The 19,693-nt window shown below is 42.5% G+C and overlaps 1 protein-coding gene across 9 annotated transcripts in view; it reads right to left on the bottom strand.

The window, feature by feature from the left end:
- The window catches only part of TSNARE1 (t-SNARE domain containing 1), a 448,668-nt gene that overhangs the window by 230,496 nt on the left and 198,479 nt on the right, over positions 1 to 19,693 (bottom strand). For all 9 annotated transcript variants that reach the window (XM_056484958.1, XM_056484963.1, XM_056484964.1 and 6 more), the window contains 3 exons: positions 17,580 to 17,670; positions 14,158 to 14,232; positions 11,790 to 11,846 (listed from right to left, as the gene is read on the bottom strand). In XM_056484958.1, the coding sequence (XP_056340933.1) occupies positions 11,790 to 11,846; positions 14,158 to 14,232; positions 17,580 to 17,670 (223 nt within the window). The remainder of the gene's footprint in view (positions 1 to 11,789; positions 11,847 to 14,157; positions 14,233 to 17,579; positions 17,671 to 19,693) is intronic.

Here is a 19,693-nt window from a genome sequence, read left to right as displayed (position 1 = left end):
TGTGCTGATGAACAAGACCTATGCTCACCTTTGGGTGCCAAAATTATGTGAACTGGGTAGGGAGAGAACCTGCACAGTCCTGTGGACTTTACTAAAGATGAGAACCAGAGATTAAAATCTGCCAAATTCCCAACAGATGTGACCTAAAGCTTAAATTCCTCCTCCCTAGGAGCCTCAGAAGTCATATATTTATACACAAAATCATTATTCTACTTATTTAAACTCTATTTAATATGTTTGCTCTCCTTAGTACAGACTGGGGACATGGAGCAGATTTCCACAGCTGAGCAAGAGATTCTGTCTTCAACAGACACACAGAACATCCTGTTTCACCCCAATCCTTACAGGGTTTATTCTCATCCCAGTGATTCATCAGGGCTTCCCTGACATTGTTTTCATCTGAGCAGTGTAAAACCCAGCTCCTGCATCCAACAGAGTCCTGTGCCAGCAGATGGCACTCCAAAATGTGCAGCATCCACAGCTTCCCTCACCCCATTCCCAGCAGCTGCTGGAAACTGTGTTGTTTTGTTTTTTCCCTGTGCCTGGCTCTTCAGTGGTGCTTTTATCATGCTTAAACACAGGGGTCAGCTTAGGAGCTCCCACCTCAGGGCCATCAAACCTCCCAGAGCTCAGCTTACAGGAGAGGTCACTATGTCCTGCTGCACAAAAAATGCCACATTCCCATTCTCTTTCCTTAAATCACCTAACCAGGTACAAACTGCTGGGCACAGAAAGGGAGAAAACACCTTCCTCACTCACCAAAAATCAGCTGTGATTGCAGGAAGATGCTTTGTTCTTTCTATATTTTTGTTTGCTGGGTGCTTTGGGGTTTTTTAGGGCAATCATCTGTGTTTCTCAGCACGTCACAGCTGAGCTCTGCATGTGAATGTAACCCAATACAGAAAGGAGAAGGGAAAAATCCTTCTTAAAGCAAGAAACTTTGCAGATGAAGAGATTCAATTGTGTCAAGTGTGATATTGAGTTAAGGTTCTAGGAACCACCTCAATAGTTTTATTACATTCAAGGCTTTACAGACTCAGTGAAGGTAAATAAAACACTGAAGCTTTTAATTTCATCCACAGCTCACAAAAAATCCAGAACTTGCACAGATTGGAAACAGGATCTCCAGCCTTGCCCCATGGAAAACTGGGTTCATGGAAAAAACATTTATGGTTTCATCCAGTTTCTCCACACAGCCACTGCAGGTTTCTCCACGGCAGTCTTTGTGCCAAGGAAGACCTTGGGAAGCTCCTGTCTGTGAGTTTGGCTTTGGGAAGCTGCACAAAAGGGGCAGAAGATCAACTTTCATTTCCCACGAGGAAGAACCTTCCTTGCTCTACCATTCCCAGCTCCCTCCCAGCATCTGGAGAAGACAAGAGGTGAGACTGAGACCTGAACTGGCTTAGGGAGCAGGGGAAAAGTCCTCTTGCACCAAACCTAAAGAATCCAAGGCACACTGGAGTGACCTAATGCTCATCCCAGCTTTAATTAAAGCAGATTGACAAAAGGGACACTGCAAAGCTTTGCTGTGTTTTACTGCAGGGGACACAGTGAGATGCAGCCCTGTCACCTCACTGCTGGAGTGACAAACTCCCCCTTGAACAGCCACAGGAGGAGATCTGGGATGGCACAGCTGCATCACTTCCCCAGGATTAATTAAAAACTCTCAGGGATGAGCAGGGTGATGCTCAGCAGGTACCAACCACACAACTTGGACTTGCTCCTGACAGTGGCAGTGATGAGCAATACTCATGGCTCAGTTTTTTCATTCATAGAAATCACAGAATAACTCAAATTAGAGAGGAGCCATGAGGATCATCAAGTTCAACTCCTTTTCAGTTTTCATCAGGGTTTGCTCATGGTGTAGGCTCTGAACCACCACCTCATTTCATATTTGGGACAACTGGGTGAAAAACTCTTAAACTTAAGGGAATTGTTTGCCTCAGAGGCACCTTCTCAAATCAACAAGTTTGTGAGATTGCAGTGGAGAACCTCCATCTATGTTTAGGTGAACACATTTATTTTATTTATCACACAGACTGCTGCTATCAGCTCCAAAATAACTACTTGAAATGTTATCTGCACCACATGCCTTATCCTACAGAACCTGTTGTGTTTTATAATGACACTATATATAAATTACCTCTCTGATATATGTCCAGCTTTACAAGTTAACTCCAAAGGAATTTCAGCATCCTGGATTACCATTAAAGGTGAGGATGAAACTCTACAACAAACCAGGACATCACTGGAAGTTTGGCAAGAACAACACAAATTTGGGTTACAGCTTTCAGCTAAGGAACAGAATTAAGAATCAGAATTATAAGTATGATTCTGTGTTTCCTGTGTTTTCATAAACCAGAAATAATTGTCAGCAACTCAAAGAGCCTGAGCAACCTGTCTAATGGAAGGCATCTCTCTCCATGGCAAGAGGTTGGAATAAGATGGTTTTTAAGGTTCCTTCCACCTCAAATCATTCCAAGAGTCTATGATTTCATAGGTGAGATGCAGTATAGGGGAGGTAACAGCACTGCCTTCTACACTGGAGTGAAAGAGATTTCATACATTTAAGTTTATGGTGGATGTAACATTATTTATTTAGACTTTGAAAACAAGTAAGATGTGCCCTAGAAAGGTCAATAAATATTGCTTTTGTCTTCACCCTGGTGCAGCAAGAGTTAATATATTTCCAAACACATTCTTTTAGTGGGAAAATACCATTGCTGTCCCCATTTAATCATGTGATAAATGCAGCCATCAGAGTGGGTTCAGAAGAATACAATTTCCTTCCTTTCAATAATTCATCTCTGCAGGGGGGTTTAAATGTATTAAATAACACTGCATTCACTTTGGTGCAAGGTGACACACTCAGTAAGGTTTCACATTTGTTACTCCAGTTGCTGCATGTGATCTTTGCCAGGGCAAAAGCCAATTTAGACTCTGGCAGTGCAGCTTAGGGAAGGTGAGGTTGAAGGAGGGGAGGTGGATGGGGTTGTATGAGCAGCCCCCTCACACCAGCAGAAACCACTTCCACTGGGCAGACACACTCACTATATAAATAAACTTCTGAAAAAAAAAAAAAAAAAAGTCATATACAGAGGAGTCAAGCCCAGAAAGTGAACAAAATTCAAGCTTTTAATTCATTTTTTAATAATTATAGTACTGCCATTGTGGCCACACACGTCCTGCAGACCCAGCCCACGTTTCATCAGCTCTGGGATCTTGGCCTGTGTTTGCTCTCCTCTTCAGCTGCTGTCACACAGATCTGGCAGAGCTGCCAGAGGTGACCCTCACTGCCCAGAAAAGCTGCATGCAAGGACAAAGCTCTCTGAGCAAGGTGAGTGTCCCCCCAGCTGCCACTGTATTCACATTATATTTAATTTCATTTTTTATTTGTATTTCTTTATATTGATGTAGGTGCAGATTTCTACAGACACAATTATGTATTTACAGACATACAAATCTGTGCCAGCAGTGCTGACTGGAGCCATGAACTGCCATGAACTCACTGGGTAAAAAGCAACACTCATGAGGAAAGAGGATTCAGAATTCCTTGAGATCATGTCTGGGTCTCACATAATAGGTGAGAAATGCTTTTCTCATCTATATGGGTGCAGCCCATACAGATATTTGGGTGCAGCCCATGAATAAACCTGATGTGGCAGGAAGATGAGCATTTGCAGTATTCTTTACATAGGGATAGAAAGGCTGGAGAGCGAATTTTGGCATGGAGTGATAAGGCAAGGGGGAATGGCTTTAGGCTGAAGGAGGATAGATTTAGACTGGATATTTGGAAGAAATTCCTCCCTGTGAGAGTGGTGAGGCCATGGCACAGGTTGCCCAGAGAAGCTGTGGCTGCCCCATCCTTGGAAACATTCCAGGCCAGGTTGGATGGGGCTTGGAGCACCCTGAAATAGTGGAAGGTGCCCCTGCCCATGGCAGAGGGTTTTAAACAGATGATTTTTCTTTTTTTTTCCAATCCAAACCACTCTGTGATTCAACAAGACAGAAGTACAGCAACCACCACGAGCAGCGGGGAAAAAAAATAAAAATATTTGCAGAGCTGTCTCAGGCTGTGGAAGAACAATAATGTGGGCACCAGCTGAGTGATCTGTCCCAGCCTCTGGGCACAATATGGATTTTTCTCCCTGCCAAGAGCCCTGTCCCATTAGCAAGGCTGGCTCATGCTCCATGGCGTGGCCGTGGGGTCACCATTCCCTGGGCACAGCCCTCCAGCAGGGTCTGTGCCAGCCTGGGGAGAGAGGAAAGGGTCTCCCGGGATGTGGGAGCATAAAAGCAACTGTTTGCAGGGCTGGGGGCGAGGCTGGCACTCTCCAGACAAAACAACACCTCGGTGTGAGGCTCCAGCAGTGACTCAGAGCTGGCAGAGGAGCCAGCAGAGCTGCTCTGGAGGAGGCTGTGCACAAAGAACCCCTTCCCTTGCCTTCACCCTCTGCCCACACAGAAACCTCTGTCCTTTCTCACTCAAACAAAAGAAAAAAATATTCAAAAAGAATAAAATAAAAACACACAAGGGAACAAACAAACTGAGAAAACCCTTATCTAACCAAAACCCAGCTAGGGAAAACTCAGTTCTTTGCCTGGCTGCTAGATAGAGGCAGCTGCAGTTTCTGTTTCCATCAGCAGACACAGGCAAAGTGGGCTGGTCCCTTGAAAGGCACTTAGTAGAGGATTGCCAAGGAAAATACACGATGTTCAAGTTGTTTGGGCAATTTAGGAAATGGCAAGTTCCCCTCAAACATGATGATACACATTCCTTTTCTATATAGGTTTGGTATTTTCTTACCTTTCTCCTCTAGTAGGATAAGGAGATTGGAATGTTACTGGAGGCTCAAACCTCCAGCTTTTGACAATTCCTTCAATTAAAGCTGTAACAGCATTTGGGATGTTTCTTATATGTTTTTACTGAAGTCCAGAGCATTCCTGGTGTCCCATAAAACCTGCCACCAGCAGCATCTGGAATCTGGGTGTTTTCCCAAGGATTCTTTATTTTAAGTTTTACAGTTGAAAAATGCTGCCTCCCTGACAAAAAGGGGAGTTTCATGGTTACTTAGGGAAGTTCTGTGCCTGTAAAGCCCACTGGATTTTTTTTTCAAGATCGTGGGCATGCTGAGAAGAAAAGACCTTCCCTTCCCAGATTCAGCAGAGCAAGAATACTTTGGGATATTCAGAATAGGTTCCACCTCTCTTGAAAATACAGGCAACAAATTAAAAGATTAGATGTGAATCTATTTCCATCCACTTATTAAATCCCTTTATGAGAATCTATTTCTCTACCCCCAAAGAGGCTGAAAAAGAAAATATTTAAATTTTCTTAAGAAAATTGCTTTAATGACTGCCTTAAAAAAAAACCCACAAAAAAATCCCCAAATCTTTTAAAACCAAACAAAAGCCCACACTGGAGTAAAGACAAGAAAAAAATAACTGTGTGATTTAAATGCTCCATATTGACAACCCTAGAAACAGGAGAGTGGGTTGATTACAATATGGCTTTTAATGGATGCACAGTCATTTAAAACAAAGTTGACATTATTGAAATAACACTCTTTACAGACGTAGCTGCATCCCAGATGACCTTGAAAAGACAAAGCAATTACTACCACATATGCAAGATAAATTATCACCAAAGCTAATGCTTGATTTCCTGAGATACAGCAGCCAGACAGGAACATTAGGAACTGGGATGAGTTCTGAGATAAGATGGTAGAGTCAATAAGACAAATGTGTAAATAAAAAGATCCATTTGTCAGGGCAAAAGCTGTATTTTGATTGTGAGAAATTAAATTTTGCATTTCAGGGAAATACATGCCACATCCTCTCACAAAAGCTGATTTCAAACATGAGGAGCATGAGGAGCATCTACTGCATTAAAAACTGATCATTAATTATTGGTCAAAATAAGCTGGTGGTGCTGGCTTAGCCTGTGAGATCACACAGAATTCACAGAATCACACAGAATTCACACAATCACTGGGTTGGACGAGACCTTGAAGATCACAGAGTCCAACCCTGCCCCAACACCTCAACTAAACCATGGCATGAGTGCCACATCCAGGCTTCTTTTAAACACAGCCAGGGATGATGGCTCCACCACCTCCCTGGGCAGACCATTCCAGTGCTTGATCACTCATTCCATAAAAAGCTTTTCCCTAATATCCAACCTAATTATCCCTTGAAGCAGATTGAGGCTGTGTCCTCTGGTTCTGTCAGTGCTGCCTGGAGAAAGAGCCCAACCCCAGCTGAGCACAGCCACCTCTCAGGGAGCTGTAGAGAGTGATCAGGTCACCCTGAGTCTCCTTTTCTCCAGGCTGAGCACCCCCAGCTCCCTCAGCAGCTCCTCACAGGGTTTGTGTTCCAGCCCCTCTCCAGCCTCGTTGCCTCCTCTGGACGCGCTCGAGCGTCTCAACGTCCTTCCCAAACTGAGGGGCCAGAACTGGACACAGCACTCAGGGTGTGGCCTCACCAGTGCTGAGTCCAGGGCAAGAATGACCTCCCTGCTCCTGCTGGCCACACCATTCCTGATCCAGGCCAGGGGCCATTGGCTTTGGCCACCAGGGCACTCTGCTGGTCATGTCCAGCTGCTGTCCAGCAGTGCCCCAGGTCCCTTTCTGCCCAGCCACACCCTCCCCACCTGTAACATTGCAGGGGGTTATTGTGGCCAAAATTCAGGACTCAGCACTTGGATTTACTAAACTTCATCCCATTAGATTGTTCCATCCATCCAACCATTCCAGGTCTCTCTGCAGAGCCCTCCTCCCTTCCAGCAGATGGACACACTCCCAGCTCAGTGTCATCTGCACTACCCTCATCCATGCAATCAGTAAAAATATTGAACAGGACTGGCCCCAGCACAGACCCCTGGGGGACAGCACTGGTGACTGATCCCAGCTGGATGCAGCACCGTTCACCAGCACTCCCTGGGCGTGGCCATCCATCCAATTCTTAACCCAGCACAGAGTGCTCCTGCCCAAGCCACAGGCTGCAGCTTTTCCAGGGAATGCTGTACCAGGCAGTGTCAAAGGCCTGGCTGAAATCCAGGTACTCAACATCCACAGCCTTTCCTGCATCCAGGTATGGATGCTCAGGGTGGCACAGCCTTGTAGCTGTGATTATACAACACCTACCCTGACAAGGACCTGGTAAAAATAGAAGCCCAAATAACCAAAGTCATTACACACTCACAAACATAGATGCAGTTTATGCAGACATTACTGCCAAAAAAAGTTATTCTTCCATAAAGCCAACGACTGGATCTTGCTGCCCCCAAAATGAGAATTTTACTCTAATCACATAAAAAGAACAACTTCATAAACACAGGAAGAAAGGGAGAAATTATGCTTCCTGTGGGAAGGAAGTCCATTTAAAGCAAGAATAAATTGATGCAGTCATGAGAAAAAAGGTGTAAAAAAAAAAAAAAAAGCTTGTATATGCAAATAGACATTTAATAGCCATCTTTGTGCTCCTAAAAAATATAATTTACTGACCTTTGAGAAATGGGTAAAATAGACCTATAGAATAAGAAACAAAGGCATCTTTTTGGCAACTGCCATGCTCCAGAGCAGTAATTATCCTTTCCTCTCCCCATGAGCAGCAGGAAATGAAGAGGGATGCCATTGCACCATGACAATTACTGTAATTTCAATTTCTAAATCTTGCTGGGAAAGTTTCTTTAAAAAAACCAAAAAACCCCACAAACCAACCAACCAACCAAACAAACAAAAAAAGGTCTGTTCAGATTTTTGATGTGGTTTTTGATAAAAACTCATTTCCCAGCTAAAACAGAGCTGTGCTTCCCCTTCTCCCACTCCCTTGGGGGAACCACCCACAAAGTCTGCATGCTGAGAAAAACCCACTTTCCTCCCCTTTAGTGGACAAGAGAGAATTGCAGAGAATCACAGAATGGTTTGGGTTGGAAGGGACCTTAAAGATCATCTTGTCCAACCCTCTGCCATGGGCAGGGGCACCTTCCACTGTCTCAGGTTGCTCCAAGCCCCATCACTTGAGCTCATCCAACCATGGGCACAAAAACATAGATAAAAAATCTGATAGATTCTTTCTATCAGAAGCAAATGAAGTTGGATGCATGATGATTATAAAAAAATTTAAAAGAAGGGTTCTTTTCATCTCCTGTGCTCAGAGACGTTATTTGCTCAGTTGTGGATTTTCCAGAGTCTACCAATAATTATTTTAATATTATGGATAATCTATTCTGTGCCATTAGAACATTATCATATTATATCCACTGTGGGATGGATTTTACCCAAATCCTGTCTCTGCTGTAGGCTGCACCAGCAATTCCCAAAAACTGGAAACTACCTTCCAAAATTCCCCTTAACAGGCTTTTTGAGGTCTCATTTTGTCCAGTAGGTGAAGACTTAGAATTACATTCACAGATTCAAGGGAAAGGGCTTTTTTCCTTTTTTTTAATTGTTGCCACAAGGCAAGTTCAACAATGATCATTGAGTGTAGTAAAAAGTTGTGTCTTTCAATATATGCCCCTATAGAACTCCATTGATTTGTCTATACACAAACACATTCCTACAAACATATATTTGATTAAGAATTTATATAACTTCAGGCTTCAAGGAGTTTTGGATCAATGCCTTTATTTTGCCTTTATAAACAAATAAACTCAATTAAAGAGTACTTACAACAAACCACAATGGGCAGGAAACTAATTTTCCCAAGGCTTCTCATGGCAATTTTTACCTGTTACATGGTTCTAGGGAATCAATTACTCCCTAAAGGGAAATTATTAGTGCTTGTGTTACTCAGCATCTCACCTGTCCCACTCACCAGTGGGAGAGAAGTATAGGGACAGGCATCCAGAAAAACGAGTATTCTTCAGACCTCCTACAATTTGCTGCAATAAATTAAAGGATAAATAAAAGAGAACAAAGCCCTGCAGGCAAGCTTGAATCAAGGCTGGATCTGCACCAAGTCACTGTGCAGCTTCACAAGGCCCATAAATCAGATCTCCTGAACATATGTAGTGTTTTGCATTACTCTATAGGGTGTTAACTTTAATGCCTTAATATATGCACATAGTGGTCAGGTTACAGTTCCTGTGGGAACCATAAATTTGTATGTCCTGGCCAATCTGCTGCTGGAAAAATAATAATAATAAGTTAAAACTAAGCACACCACTGCATTGCCTTCAGCAGGTTTTACACCTTTAATTTTTCTCCTTCTTGTACTTGAGGGAGGGAGAAGAGATGTGAAGCTGCAATGTACAGGGAAGCTGAAGCAGATGTGAATTGATTTTCATCCTTTCCTTGCATGAAGGCTTGTGTGTCCCCAGCCCAAGGAAGTGTCACTGCATGAAAAAGATGCTCTTGGGTGTGATCAAGCCTATTTCACTCAGCCAGGACATGCTACAACCTCCTTTTTTTGTAATCCACCAGAACCACTTCACCTCACCTGCAAGCAACAGCTGCAAAGAAAACAACCTGAGCTGATCCAGTTTAATCAAATTTCTGCTGATTCTGCCTGGCCCACACCAACCTGATCCTGCTACAATCTCCCAGTGGTTAGATTCCTACCTGGTTTAAGGCACACAGGGTTTTCTCTGTCCCATTTTTCCTCCAGCCTCCTTTTGCTCCCACCCCACCATTACTCACTTAAAGATTTGAGTATTTTTGCCTGGTATCTTAATCTTTTTTCCCCATATTAAAACTCTGTTTACTTCCAAAGAAAGTTGTTTTTGGAGTCATTAAGCAATTTCAACATACCAAAAATCTGGTTTCATCCAGGCTTGCTCCCAGTGCCAACAATTAGCAGTAATTAGCACTCTTCATTCCATTTGCACTGGTTAATGGCAGCAGTGTCCCACATCCTGTGGAGCATCCATGGCCATGCCACCACATGGCAGTCCAGGAAAGAACAGAGATGTTCCCTTCCCTGCAACCCACTCCACCAACAGCAGTCAAACAAAAATTGGTTAAAAGCCCAAGAAGTGATGCAGTACAGGCAGCATGCAAACAAATCACAGTTAATTTGCACAAAATGGCCCAATAAATATTTGATTTATGTGGGACTTTACCACAGTTAAAGGATTTGTTATTTATGCCCCTGTTGAACACAGATCACCAGCTGGTGGACAAAACCAGACTGTTAATTTTTATAAACACAGAGCTGAAAAGTAACATCTGTGCTCAATCTCTCCAAAGGTAGCAGTGGGAACACTCACTCTGGATAAAGGAATTCATCAGCCCTTTGGTATCTTATGTTCATTTCACTGACACCTAAACCAAGCAACGAGGTCTAAAGCAGAATTGTAATTGCTTAAAACTTAGTTAATATTAAAGCTTTGGTCCATTTATCTGCACTAATGGTGGGGTCTTCAGTGGCACCATTCCACTCTTTTTTACAGAGAAACATCAATTAAAAGTTACAAAGTACAACTACTTCTTATATACACTAAAGAGTTTATAAAAAACCAGGTGGCACAAGGCAGGGAGAGAAAAGTCATTAGGAGAGCAGAAAACTTGCTGAATGCCCCTTAAATGATAAAAAGCAATAAAAAAATCAGAAATAATCACTGAAATTAGACATAGAGTTCTGGGTTTTGGTGGCACAGTACCAGCTGAAAATGCCTACAAGTTTCTTAGCATGTGGGATTTAAGAGGCCAACCTAATATCTGTTGGAGCCTTACTTCAGCCAAAGGATCTCCTGGCATCAAACCTCTCTTGGAAATCTGTGGAGATTTCTTAATACTGTAAAGATATCTTTGTGTAAGTGTATATGTATATGTATATATGTATATATATGTATATATACAGAAAAATGTATAGACTTTCATAAATAGCAATGCAAAATACTATAGATTTAATATCTGTGTGTATGTGTGTGTGTTTGAGAAATCTATTAAATTTAATATCTGTGAGTATGTGTGTGTAAGAAATCTATTAAATTTAATATCTGTGTGTATGTGTGTGTGTTTAAGAAATCTATTAAATCTATAGTATTTTGCATTACTATTTATGAAAGGCTATACATTTTTCTGTATATATACATATATATACATATACATATATACATATACACTTACACAAAGATATCTGTACAGTATTAATAATTTGCATATGTTACTGGCACAAATGCATCTAATTATATTTTATATATATTCACATGCATGTACATATGAAAATGAATATGTGCATCATATATGGAGTAATCAGAGTATATATGAATATGCATACACAAATCAGAATAAATATATATACTCTGATTCTATGTAATATTTATTCACTGAAAAAATTCCTAATATGGGCTAAAAAAGAAGAAAAAGGCTTAATTTGCATATATATATATAATAGCTCACCATAGTGCAATGCAGCCAAAGAAAACAGAATACATAGTCCCTCTTAAAACTGGGGACAGGTTTGATAAAAACTCTTCATAATTTCTGCTATGAAATTGTTCTTGGAATGTGATTTTACTGCACCTACAAGCCCAGCTTCCAGGAAAAGGGGGTGTAGGACTGCTTTTTGATCTGTTTCATAGCAGACAAAACTCCCATCAAGAATGGAAAAAAGGCCCCATGAGGACAGAAAAGCAGAGAATAATTAAATATGTCTTATATAAGTCTTTTTTTCCCTGAATCTTCCACCTCCAAAGACGTCACACATCTCTGTAGGAAAAACACCTCACTGGCTTCAGTGTAGGCAGTGGAGGAGCTCCAAGCCCTTCAGCATCATTTGTGGGGTTAGAAAACAGCTTTTAGCACTGTACTTACTTCCAAACACAGAGACACACCTGAACTTACCTGTTTGGTGCTTCTCTGCCCAGTAGGGAGCAAAGCTTTGGATTTCTCTGCTATTTTCTGTTAAAAGGAAAAGAAAAAAAAAAATCAGAGGGAAAATGGCTCACAAAACAGAGTCCAAATATTTAAGGAAGGAATCACATGAAGCTATTTTCTTCTGCTTTCTAAAGAAAAGGACACAGAGAAAGCTCTTACTCTGTAGAAAAACAAGGGAGTATAAAAGCATTGAAAAGTTCAGTCTTGCAGGCATTAAAAGTCTTCAAAGCTTCCAGAATGACAAGGTTATCAAAACTGAAAGAGGCATTTAAGGAATGACAGCTAGGATGTGGATAAGTAGCAATTTATCACTCAGATTGTTTTCCTGATGCAGCCGGGCACTCACAAGCTGCAGTGGTTAATTTTGGCACTTCTGAATTGATGACAGTTTTTAAAATAAAAGAAATCCAACCTAGATGTACAGTTCAGATGGGCTGTGCTCATGCACATTAGGGGGAAAAAAGCATAAAAAGATGTTTGTGTGTACATGGCAGTGGAGCTTTTTACCCAAATAATTCCAAATTCTCATTTAACACATAACAGAATTTCACTTAAAGACCCCACATTCAGTTCCTTGAATAGGACAGGTAAATAATTTAAAATTAAATTTAAAATTAAATTAAAATGAAGCAGCACTAGAGATGATGCAATTCTATTACACGACAGTAGTGCTGTTGAGCTGCAATTTTATGTACATCTATTTATTTATTTAATTCTTAAGGCACAGGCAGCAAGTGCTGGGAAATCAATCAGTCCAGAGTGTTTCTAATAGAGACACATTATTAAGTGCATGTTGCCAGACAAATTTCATTACACCTCTATAATTACAATATATCCTTCCCATTGTTGCAGGCATGCGTCAGAGCCATTAAAGTGATAAACAAAAGCCACCAGAGTTGCCCAGGTTGTATTTTGATTAATCCAGATATATCTCCTAACTTGCCCTGCCAGGGAGGGAAGCAGTTTGGGGATGCTAAATTTAAGCCATTATTACAGTGTTTAAAAGCAAAAAAAATCTGCTCATCAGCAGAGCCTCCCCAGGGGAAAGAGGGTGAGCAAGAAGCAAATGAAGAGTTCAGGCTTTGTTTGTTTTATTAAACAGCTTGATCTTGGTGACACATTCCCAGCCACAAGATGTGCCTGGAAACTTTCTGACACAGCCAAAGCAGAGCCAGGAGATGGGGTAACATTTGAATTATCAGTGCTGCCTGCACATTTCTGCCAGCAGAAAAGGTGAACTGTGCAATCACCTCTCTTTCTCCCCTGAGAGTGGAAGCACACCAAAATAACATCACAGCAAAGCCAGGGGGAATATTCCCAATGAACCCAGCACTGGGGAGGCCACACCTCAAATCCTGGGGTCAGTTTTGGGCCACTCCCAACAAGAAGGACATGGAGGGGCTGGAGCATGTCCAGAGGAGAGAATGGAGCTGGGGAAGGGGCTGGAGCATGTCCAGAGGAGAGAATGGAGCTGAGAAAGGGGCTGGAGCATGTCCAGGGCAGAGAATGGAGCTGAGAAAGGGGCTGGAGCATGTCCAGAGGAGAGAATGGAGCTGAGAAAGGGGCTGGAGCATGTCCAGAGCAGAGAATGGAGCTGAGAAAGGGGCTGGAGCATGTCCAGAGGAGAGAATGGAGCTGAGAAAGGGGCTGGAGCATGTCCAGAAGAGAGAATGGAGCTGGGGAAGGGGCTGGAGCATGTCCAGAGGAGAGAATGGAGCTGGGAAAGGGGCTGGAGCATGTCCAGAGGAGAGAATGGAGCTGGGGAAGGGGCTGGAGCATGTCCAGAGGAGAGAATGGAGCTGGGGAAGGGGCTGGAGCAAAGTCTGGTGAGGAGGAGCTGGGGGAGCTGGGGGGGCTGAGCCTGGAGAAAAGAAGGCTCAAAGGAGACCTCACTCTGTGCAAGTCCCTGACAGGAGGGGGTAGCCAGGTGAGGGACAACATCTTCTCCCAGGGAACAAGGGACAGGACAAGAGGAAATGGCCTCAAGCTGCCCCAGGGGGGTTTAGGTTGGATATTTGGGGACATTTCTGCTTGTCAAGCACTGGGACAGGCTGCCCAGTGGACACACCATCCCTGCAAGTGCTCAGTAAATGTGTGGACATGGCCCTTCAGGACATGGTCCAGGTGCTGCTGGGCTGATGGCTGAATTTGATGATCTCAGAAGTTTTTTCCAACCTTAACTCTATGACACTTTGATGCTTGACTGACAAAGAAAGAAAAGAGGGAGGAAACTATTCATCAGCAGCCCTGTGGAGATGCTCCAGGCTCCTGGGAATTACACTCACACTTAACACAAATTCCCAGATGGGAGTGTGGAAGCCAGAGAGACACTCACTTTCTGCACAGCTCCATATCTCTGGATGGCATCTGAGAGCTGGTTCTTCAGCCTGTCCAGCTGCAGCCGTTCTTGCTGTGTTGGAAAAAAAAAAAAAAAGATGGTTAGCAGGTCTGTTAGGGATAAATCCAGCAGTAGGCTCTATCTGCAACCATGGGAAATTGTCCACCAAATAAATAAAATGGGCACAAATGGGATCCTAAAAGAATCTGTCACACTGGGGCTGCCAGGATGCAATGGGATTTTATTTTAGGAAATGTGATTATTTGGTCTTTCAGGCCAAGTTAAATTTTAAAAATGCCACTTTGGATATTCAAGGCAGTGTTGGAGAAAATAACTGAAGGGATCTTTCTATAAAAAGTTGTTTTTCCAGGTGATAAATCATGATAGAGTTGGTCACCTCATTTGGGAGATTTACTGGACTTGAGAAATCAATCAGCCACAACATCCCCTCTCCTTGGTCTGACTGTCAGACACCAGCTTATCTTCATGTTTTCCAAAACAGGAACCCAAATGTCACTACCTTTATGGCTGGAGCTTGCTCCAGCAAGTTTTCAATCTATGTTCAAAAAAAAAAAAAAAAAAAAAACAAAAAAACAAAACAAAACTACAAAACTGTTATTGGAAGGAAGGACACAGCCTGTGTGTTGGGATGTAAATACCCAACATGCTTCCAAATCTCTGCTCTCAGAGGGAATGACCAAACCCAAACAGTTCCCTGGAACTGTTCTACACCCTGGATTTCAGATTTCACATGTGCAGGAGCTCACATGTGCAGATTGTACAGAGGGAAATGCTGCAAGGAAGTGAGATGTCACATTAAAATACAAGTGGAAAACAAAACCCAATCTACACTAAAGCTACTGAGCAGAAATGTTCACTTTCCAGTCATTTCAGCTGTTTCAGAAAAATGCTTGGGATTACAAGAGTAGATTTTATAAAGGATGGGATAAGCATTTTTAATTTTAATGGCAGTATTTTCACACACAGAAGAATATCCCAGTTCTTCATCTAAAGATTTTAAACCATTTTTAGAGCAAGGCAAGTATCATTATTCCCATTCTACAGATAAAGATCCATAAACCTTATGTTTGTTCCACATGCAAAATAAGATAAGATTGTCACCCTGGAGAGCTGATCTTATGCTCCTACCAAAAAATGGAATTCCAGATCTACCTCTCTGTTTGCATCCTTTGAGGTTAGTTTGGAATCAAGCCCTAAAAGAGCCATTTTCCATCAGTCTCCTGCCTTGTAGCACACTGATCCACTTAGAGCAGCATCTTTGCTCCTGCAATACTATCAATTTCCTCAGCTGGGCATCCTGACTCCAATACCTCCAGCAGCACTGGGTGATTTATGGGAAGTCAGAGAAAGTCCCATATTGCATCTTGTTGGCAGTGCATTACTGGTGGAAAATAAGGAAAAAAGGGGGGAAAAAAATCCTTTTTTTTTCCTGTGTGTGCATGCAAAGCAATCCACAGAAAAATGGATTGGTGAGGACTAACTATAAAGCTCTGTAAGGCTTTTCATGCTGTGAGTAATTTTATGGGAGGAGAGTTTGCAGTGCTGCTCAGGTTCCCAAGAGGGACTTACTGACCAGCAGCCAATATCCACCAGAACAATTCATTCTATGTAAGGGACAGGGGCTACAGGCTTTCTATCAAAATTTGTAGGTTTAATTACTAAAACTCCACTGTTAGAAGAGTTAAAAAAAAAAAAAAGTTCAATTAATTGACCAGTGAGCAGAAAAAAGTTATTATATAATGTAATAGAGAACAGCAAGTTTATTCCTCATATTACTGAAAATGTTTCTGTGTCTATTTCCTTCAGCTCTTAAATATTTCCCTTCCACTTTGCATGCTTCTCCCCATGACAGTGAAACCTCTTCTCCTGATAGTCCCCATTGGCTTCAAGGGCAAATAATGACATTCTTGTGTGGAACTGTGATTTGGCTTAATGTGACCTTGCCTGATTCCCCTTTGGACCCAATTTATGTCACAAAATGGAGCCTGGAATCAGGGAAAAAAAAAAAAAAAAAAAAAAAAAAGCCCAGATCCCCATGTCTCCAAGGCAGCATCTTTTGTTTCATCAAGCTCAGATGTAATTATGCAAGAAAACAAGAAAATAAAAACACAAAACAGTCCTTGCCATCCATCACTAGTCAAAGCAATATGTTAAAAATTATTCTTGTGTTAATCTTGATGTCTACATGTGGAAACTGTCATTCCAGGCTTCCCTCCCCATCCTCTGGAGTAGACCATTACCCATTCTATTTTTTTTTTTGTTAGGCTGAAATGCACATGGTCCTTCACAGCTTACCAAGGTAGCCTCAGGTGCCCCAAGTTTTAAATCCTTATCTCAACTGCCTGTTGGTAAGTGCCATAAATCCAGGCTGTAAAAAGCACTTGGTCAGAGATGAGTTGTGTGTTCAGAGCAGTCTTATTTCTAGGTGGAAGGGCAGTGAGAACAGAGCTGAAGTAATACAGGACTTTGGAAAATGGCAGGTAGTGAGTGAGAATAAAACATGAACTCAGGAAAGTTCCTGACTTAGAAACCATATGGATGCTGGAAGCAAGAGTTTAACAGAAATAAAGCAGAATTGTCCTTATTTTCCTTTCAGGTGCTGAATGTTACGTGGGTGAAAATTCTCCTTTAACCCTCACACCAGCTGGAATCTGGTCCCCACTTTTTGTTTGCTTGTGTTCTTGCCCACAATGCACATCATGGGCCAAAGTCAGCAATAACATCTAGGTATAAAATCATTGCTGGAAGGTCAAAAACTTTCTGTTAGTCCAGTCTTTGCACTGGGGACAATGGGATGGGGATCATTTATACCCTGTGAAACTGATGCCCATATGAGTTGAACCTACAGATGGCAGCCCAGTCTGCACAAAAAACAGATGGGATTTTCTGGGGTAAACTGGAAATTCTAATTTAAAGTCCTGCTCTGGCCACAGCCTGTATTTATCTATCCCCAAAGCTGCCTTTGCAGTAGCACACAGCACTGAATCAGTGAATATCCAGACATATTCCATGGCTTTGGCTTTTCAGACACTTAACACATTGCCAAACTCACCTGCACCCTGTGCACCCACAACTGAGTCTTTAACAAATGCCAAACTCATGTGAAGCCAGATGATTGCTGCAATATTTTTACAGACTCAGAGATGTGAACTGGCCAAAGGCTCTTTTGCTGAGCTCTTGATTTCCAATTCCACTTGAGCCAGTTTTGGGAGGAGAGCTGGTGTCTGCAGCTGTTTTCCTCTGGGTCATTTATAAGTGAAAACTGCACTTGCTTGGGAGGAAAGGAAGTTATAGCAAGACACAGAGCATAAAGCACCCACTGCCACTTCTGATTTTCATTATTCCTCCTTCCACAAGCCCCATCATTCTCCCCCAACAGCATCTTGACTGACACATACCCTGGATGAGCCTCTGACAACCTCAGACAGCTGCTTGATGGCTTTGGTGCTAGTCGTGATGGTTTTATTAGTCTCCTGCTGGGTGGCGTGCCTGCAGAAGGGAAGAGATGATGGGAATTGCAATTGAAATTAATTGCATAATGAGACACTTGGAGAAATCTATCAAGCTGCAGAGCAATTGAGACAACACAACAGCAGCAGCACACACAGGCACAGGAATCCTGGGTCTTGACCAGCAATGGAAGCCAGAAGGAAATACTGGGAAGGAGGTGCCCAAAATGTTCTTCCTGCTGTCAGGTGAACCATTCAAAGGGAAGTGATAAGGTGGAAACAGGGGGTGGACAGGGAACAAGGCCATCACAGATGGCTGGCACTGCAAATTCTCAAGGAAAGGTTGCACAGCAGAAGGAGACAGGACTGGGGAGTTTTCTGATGGCTTGACCAGGAAAATATTGTTCTCAGGAGAGAAATCTGAAATTGAGCAGGACAAATTTATTTACCCCTTAATGACACAGTATCTCCAGGAAAGCACTGGGGAGGTGAAGGGACAGCATGGTATTTTGGGCTTTTTTCAGTGTTTTACCAGCACTGAAACAGGCAGGAGCAGAGCCAAACCAGTCACCCCTCCAGCCATGGGTGTCTCTCCCTTTTACACCCCAAATTCCAGCACATTATTCCTCGTAAGCACTGGTGGCTGGCTTGGCTCTTTGGGACTATACCAACAAAGAGGAAGAGACATAAATGCTTCCCAAAGGTATTTATTAGCTCAGGCCAGTAGTTCTCAAGTTTTCTAAGGTCAACAGAACACTCTCAGCTTCTAGGCTTCTCCAGAGAGCACTTCATATCCTTTTAGTCAGCAAGAAGTGGTTTCCATGAGGTTTTGTTCAAAAACGAAAGAAATACTTGCAAAAGACCTGGAGAAAATGATGTTTTCTCTCCCTTAGAGGACACATAGAAGCATGAGCCACCAGTTGCATCAAAAAACTCGTTTATAAGTGCATTTTATTTTTTTTTTTTTTAGAGTGGTGAGATTTGAAGTCAAATGAGGTTTTTTGATTAAAAAAATGTCAAAAATGTCTATTTATGGTGCCTTGGTCCTGAAGACCTATGACTTGTCCTGACTTTTCAGTTCCTTCCTTCTTCTCTGTCAGTTCTGGTGGAGAGCAGCTCTTTTGGGATTTTCAACTCTCCCAGCACCTCCTTTGAAGATTGAGGCCAGTCCCCAAACAGCTTTTACCAAACACAACCTTAACTACAAACTCATCAAGGCCTCTCTTGTTGAGGTCTTAATCCAATTTTTGGCTGGTTTTTTCCCCACTTCAATGTATTTGTGCAAAGAGCTCAGCTGGGAAAGCTGTCCAGGATCCTGGAATCACAGGATGGTCTGGGATGGGAAGGACCTCCCAGATCATCCAATTCCAACCCCCTGCCATGGGCAGGGACACATTCCACTGTCCCAGGCTGCTCCAAACCCCATCCTGCCTGGTCTTGGGCACTGCCAGGGATGGGGCAGCCACAGCTTCTCTGGGAATCTGTGCCACAGTAAATAAAATTACCCTTGAGCTCATACAAGGTACCCACAAGTGAAAGAGAACATCTCTTAGTTGCAGAAAAAGAATTCAGAAGTTGACTCACACAGAAAGCATGGACTCCTTTGGCACCATTCAAAAAGGAGAAATGAAGACAAATCCAGATCCAATGATGAGTTATTACCTCTGTTTATTTAAATTAAGATACAATTTCTGTGTTCATTCATCAAAATGCACTTCACTTACTGATGATCCCAGAACTCACCACACCAGCTGAGCAATCACATAACTTTTAATTTGAGATGGAAGAGGTCATATCCATGACAGACAGGAATCCCACACTGCCATTGAAAGAGAGGGAGCTGGGAATTGAATCCTGTCACATTGCTAACACACAGGAGTGCACAGCCAGCCTGATCCCAATCTCTAAACCAAGTACATCTTGCCACCAAATGCATGAATTCTGTAAGCAGCAGATTCAAATCTTAGATTTCCATACCTAATTCCTCTTAACAGAAAGCAAGATGCTGGCTGGAGGTGACATCCATCTTGCTGACCTCATTAAATTATCTGCCCACAGAACAA

Source organism: Oenanthe melanoleuca, chromosome 2 (assembly GCF_029582105.1).
Source record: "Oenanthe melanoleuca isolate GR-GAL-2019-014 chromosome 2, OMel1.0, whole genome shotgun sequence".
NCBI classification, from domain to species: Eukaryota; Metazoa; Chordata; class Aves; order Passeriformes; family Muscicapidae; genus Oenanthe; species Oenanthe melanoleuca.
Note: the sequence above shows the minus strand (reverse complement) of the source record. Positions and strands in the feature narration are given on the sequence as shown.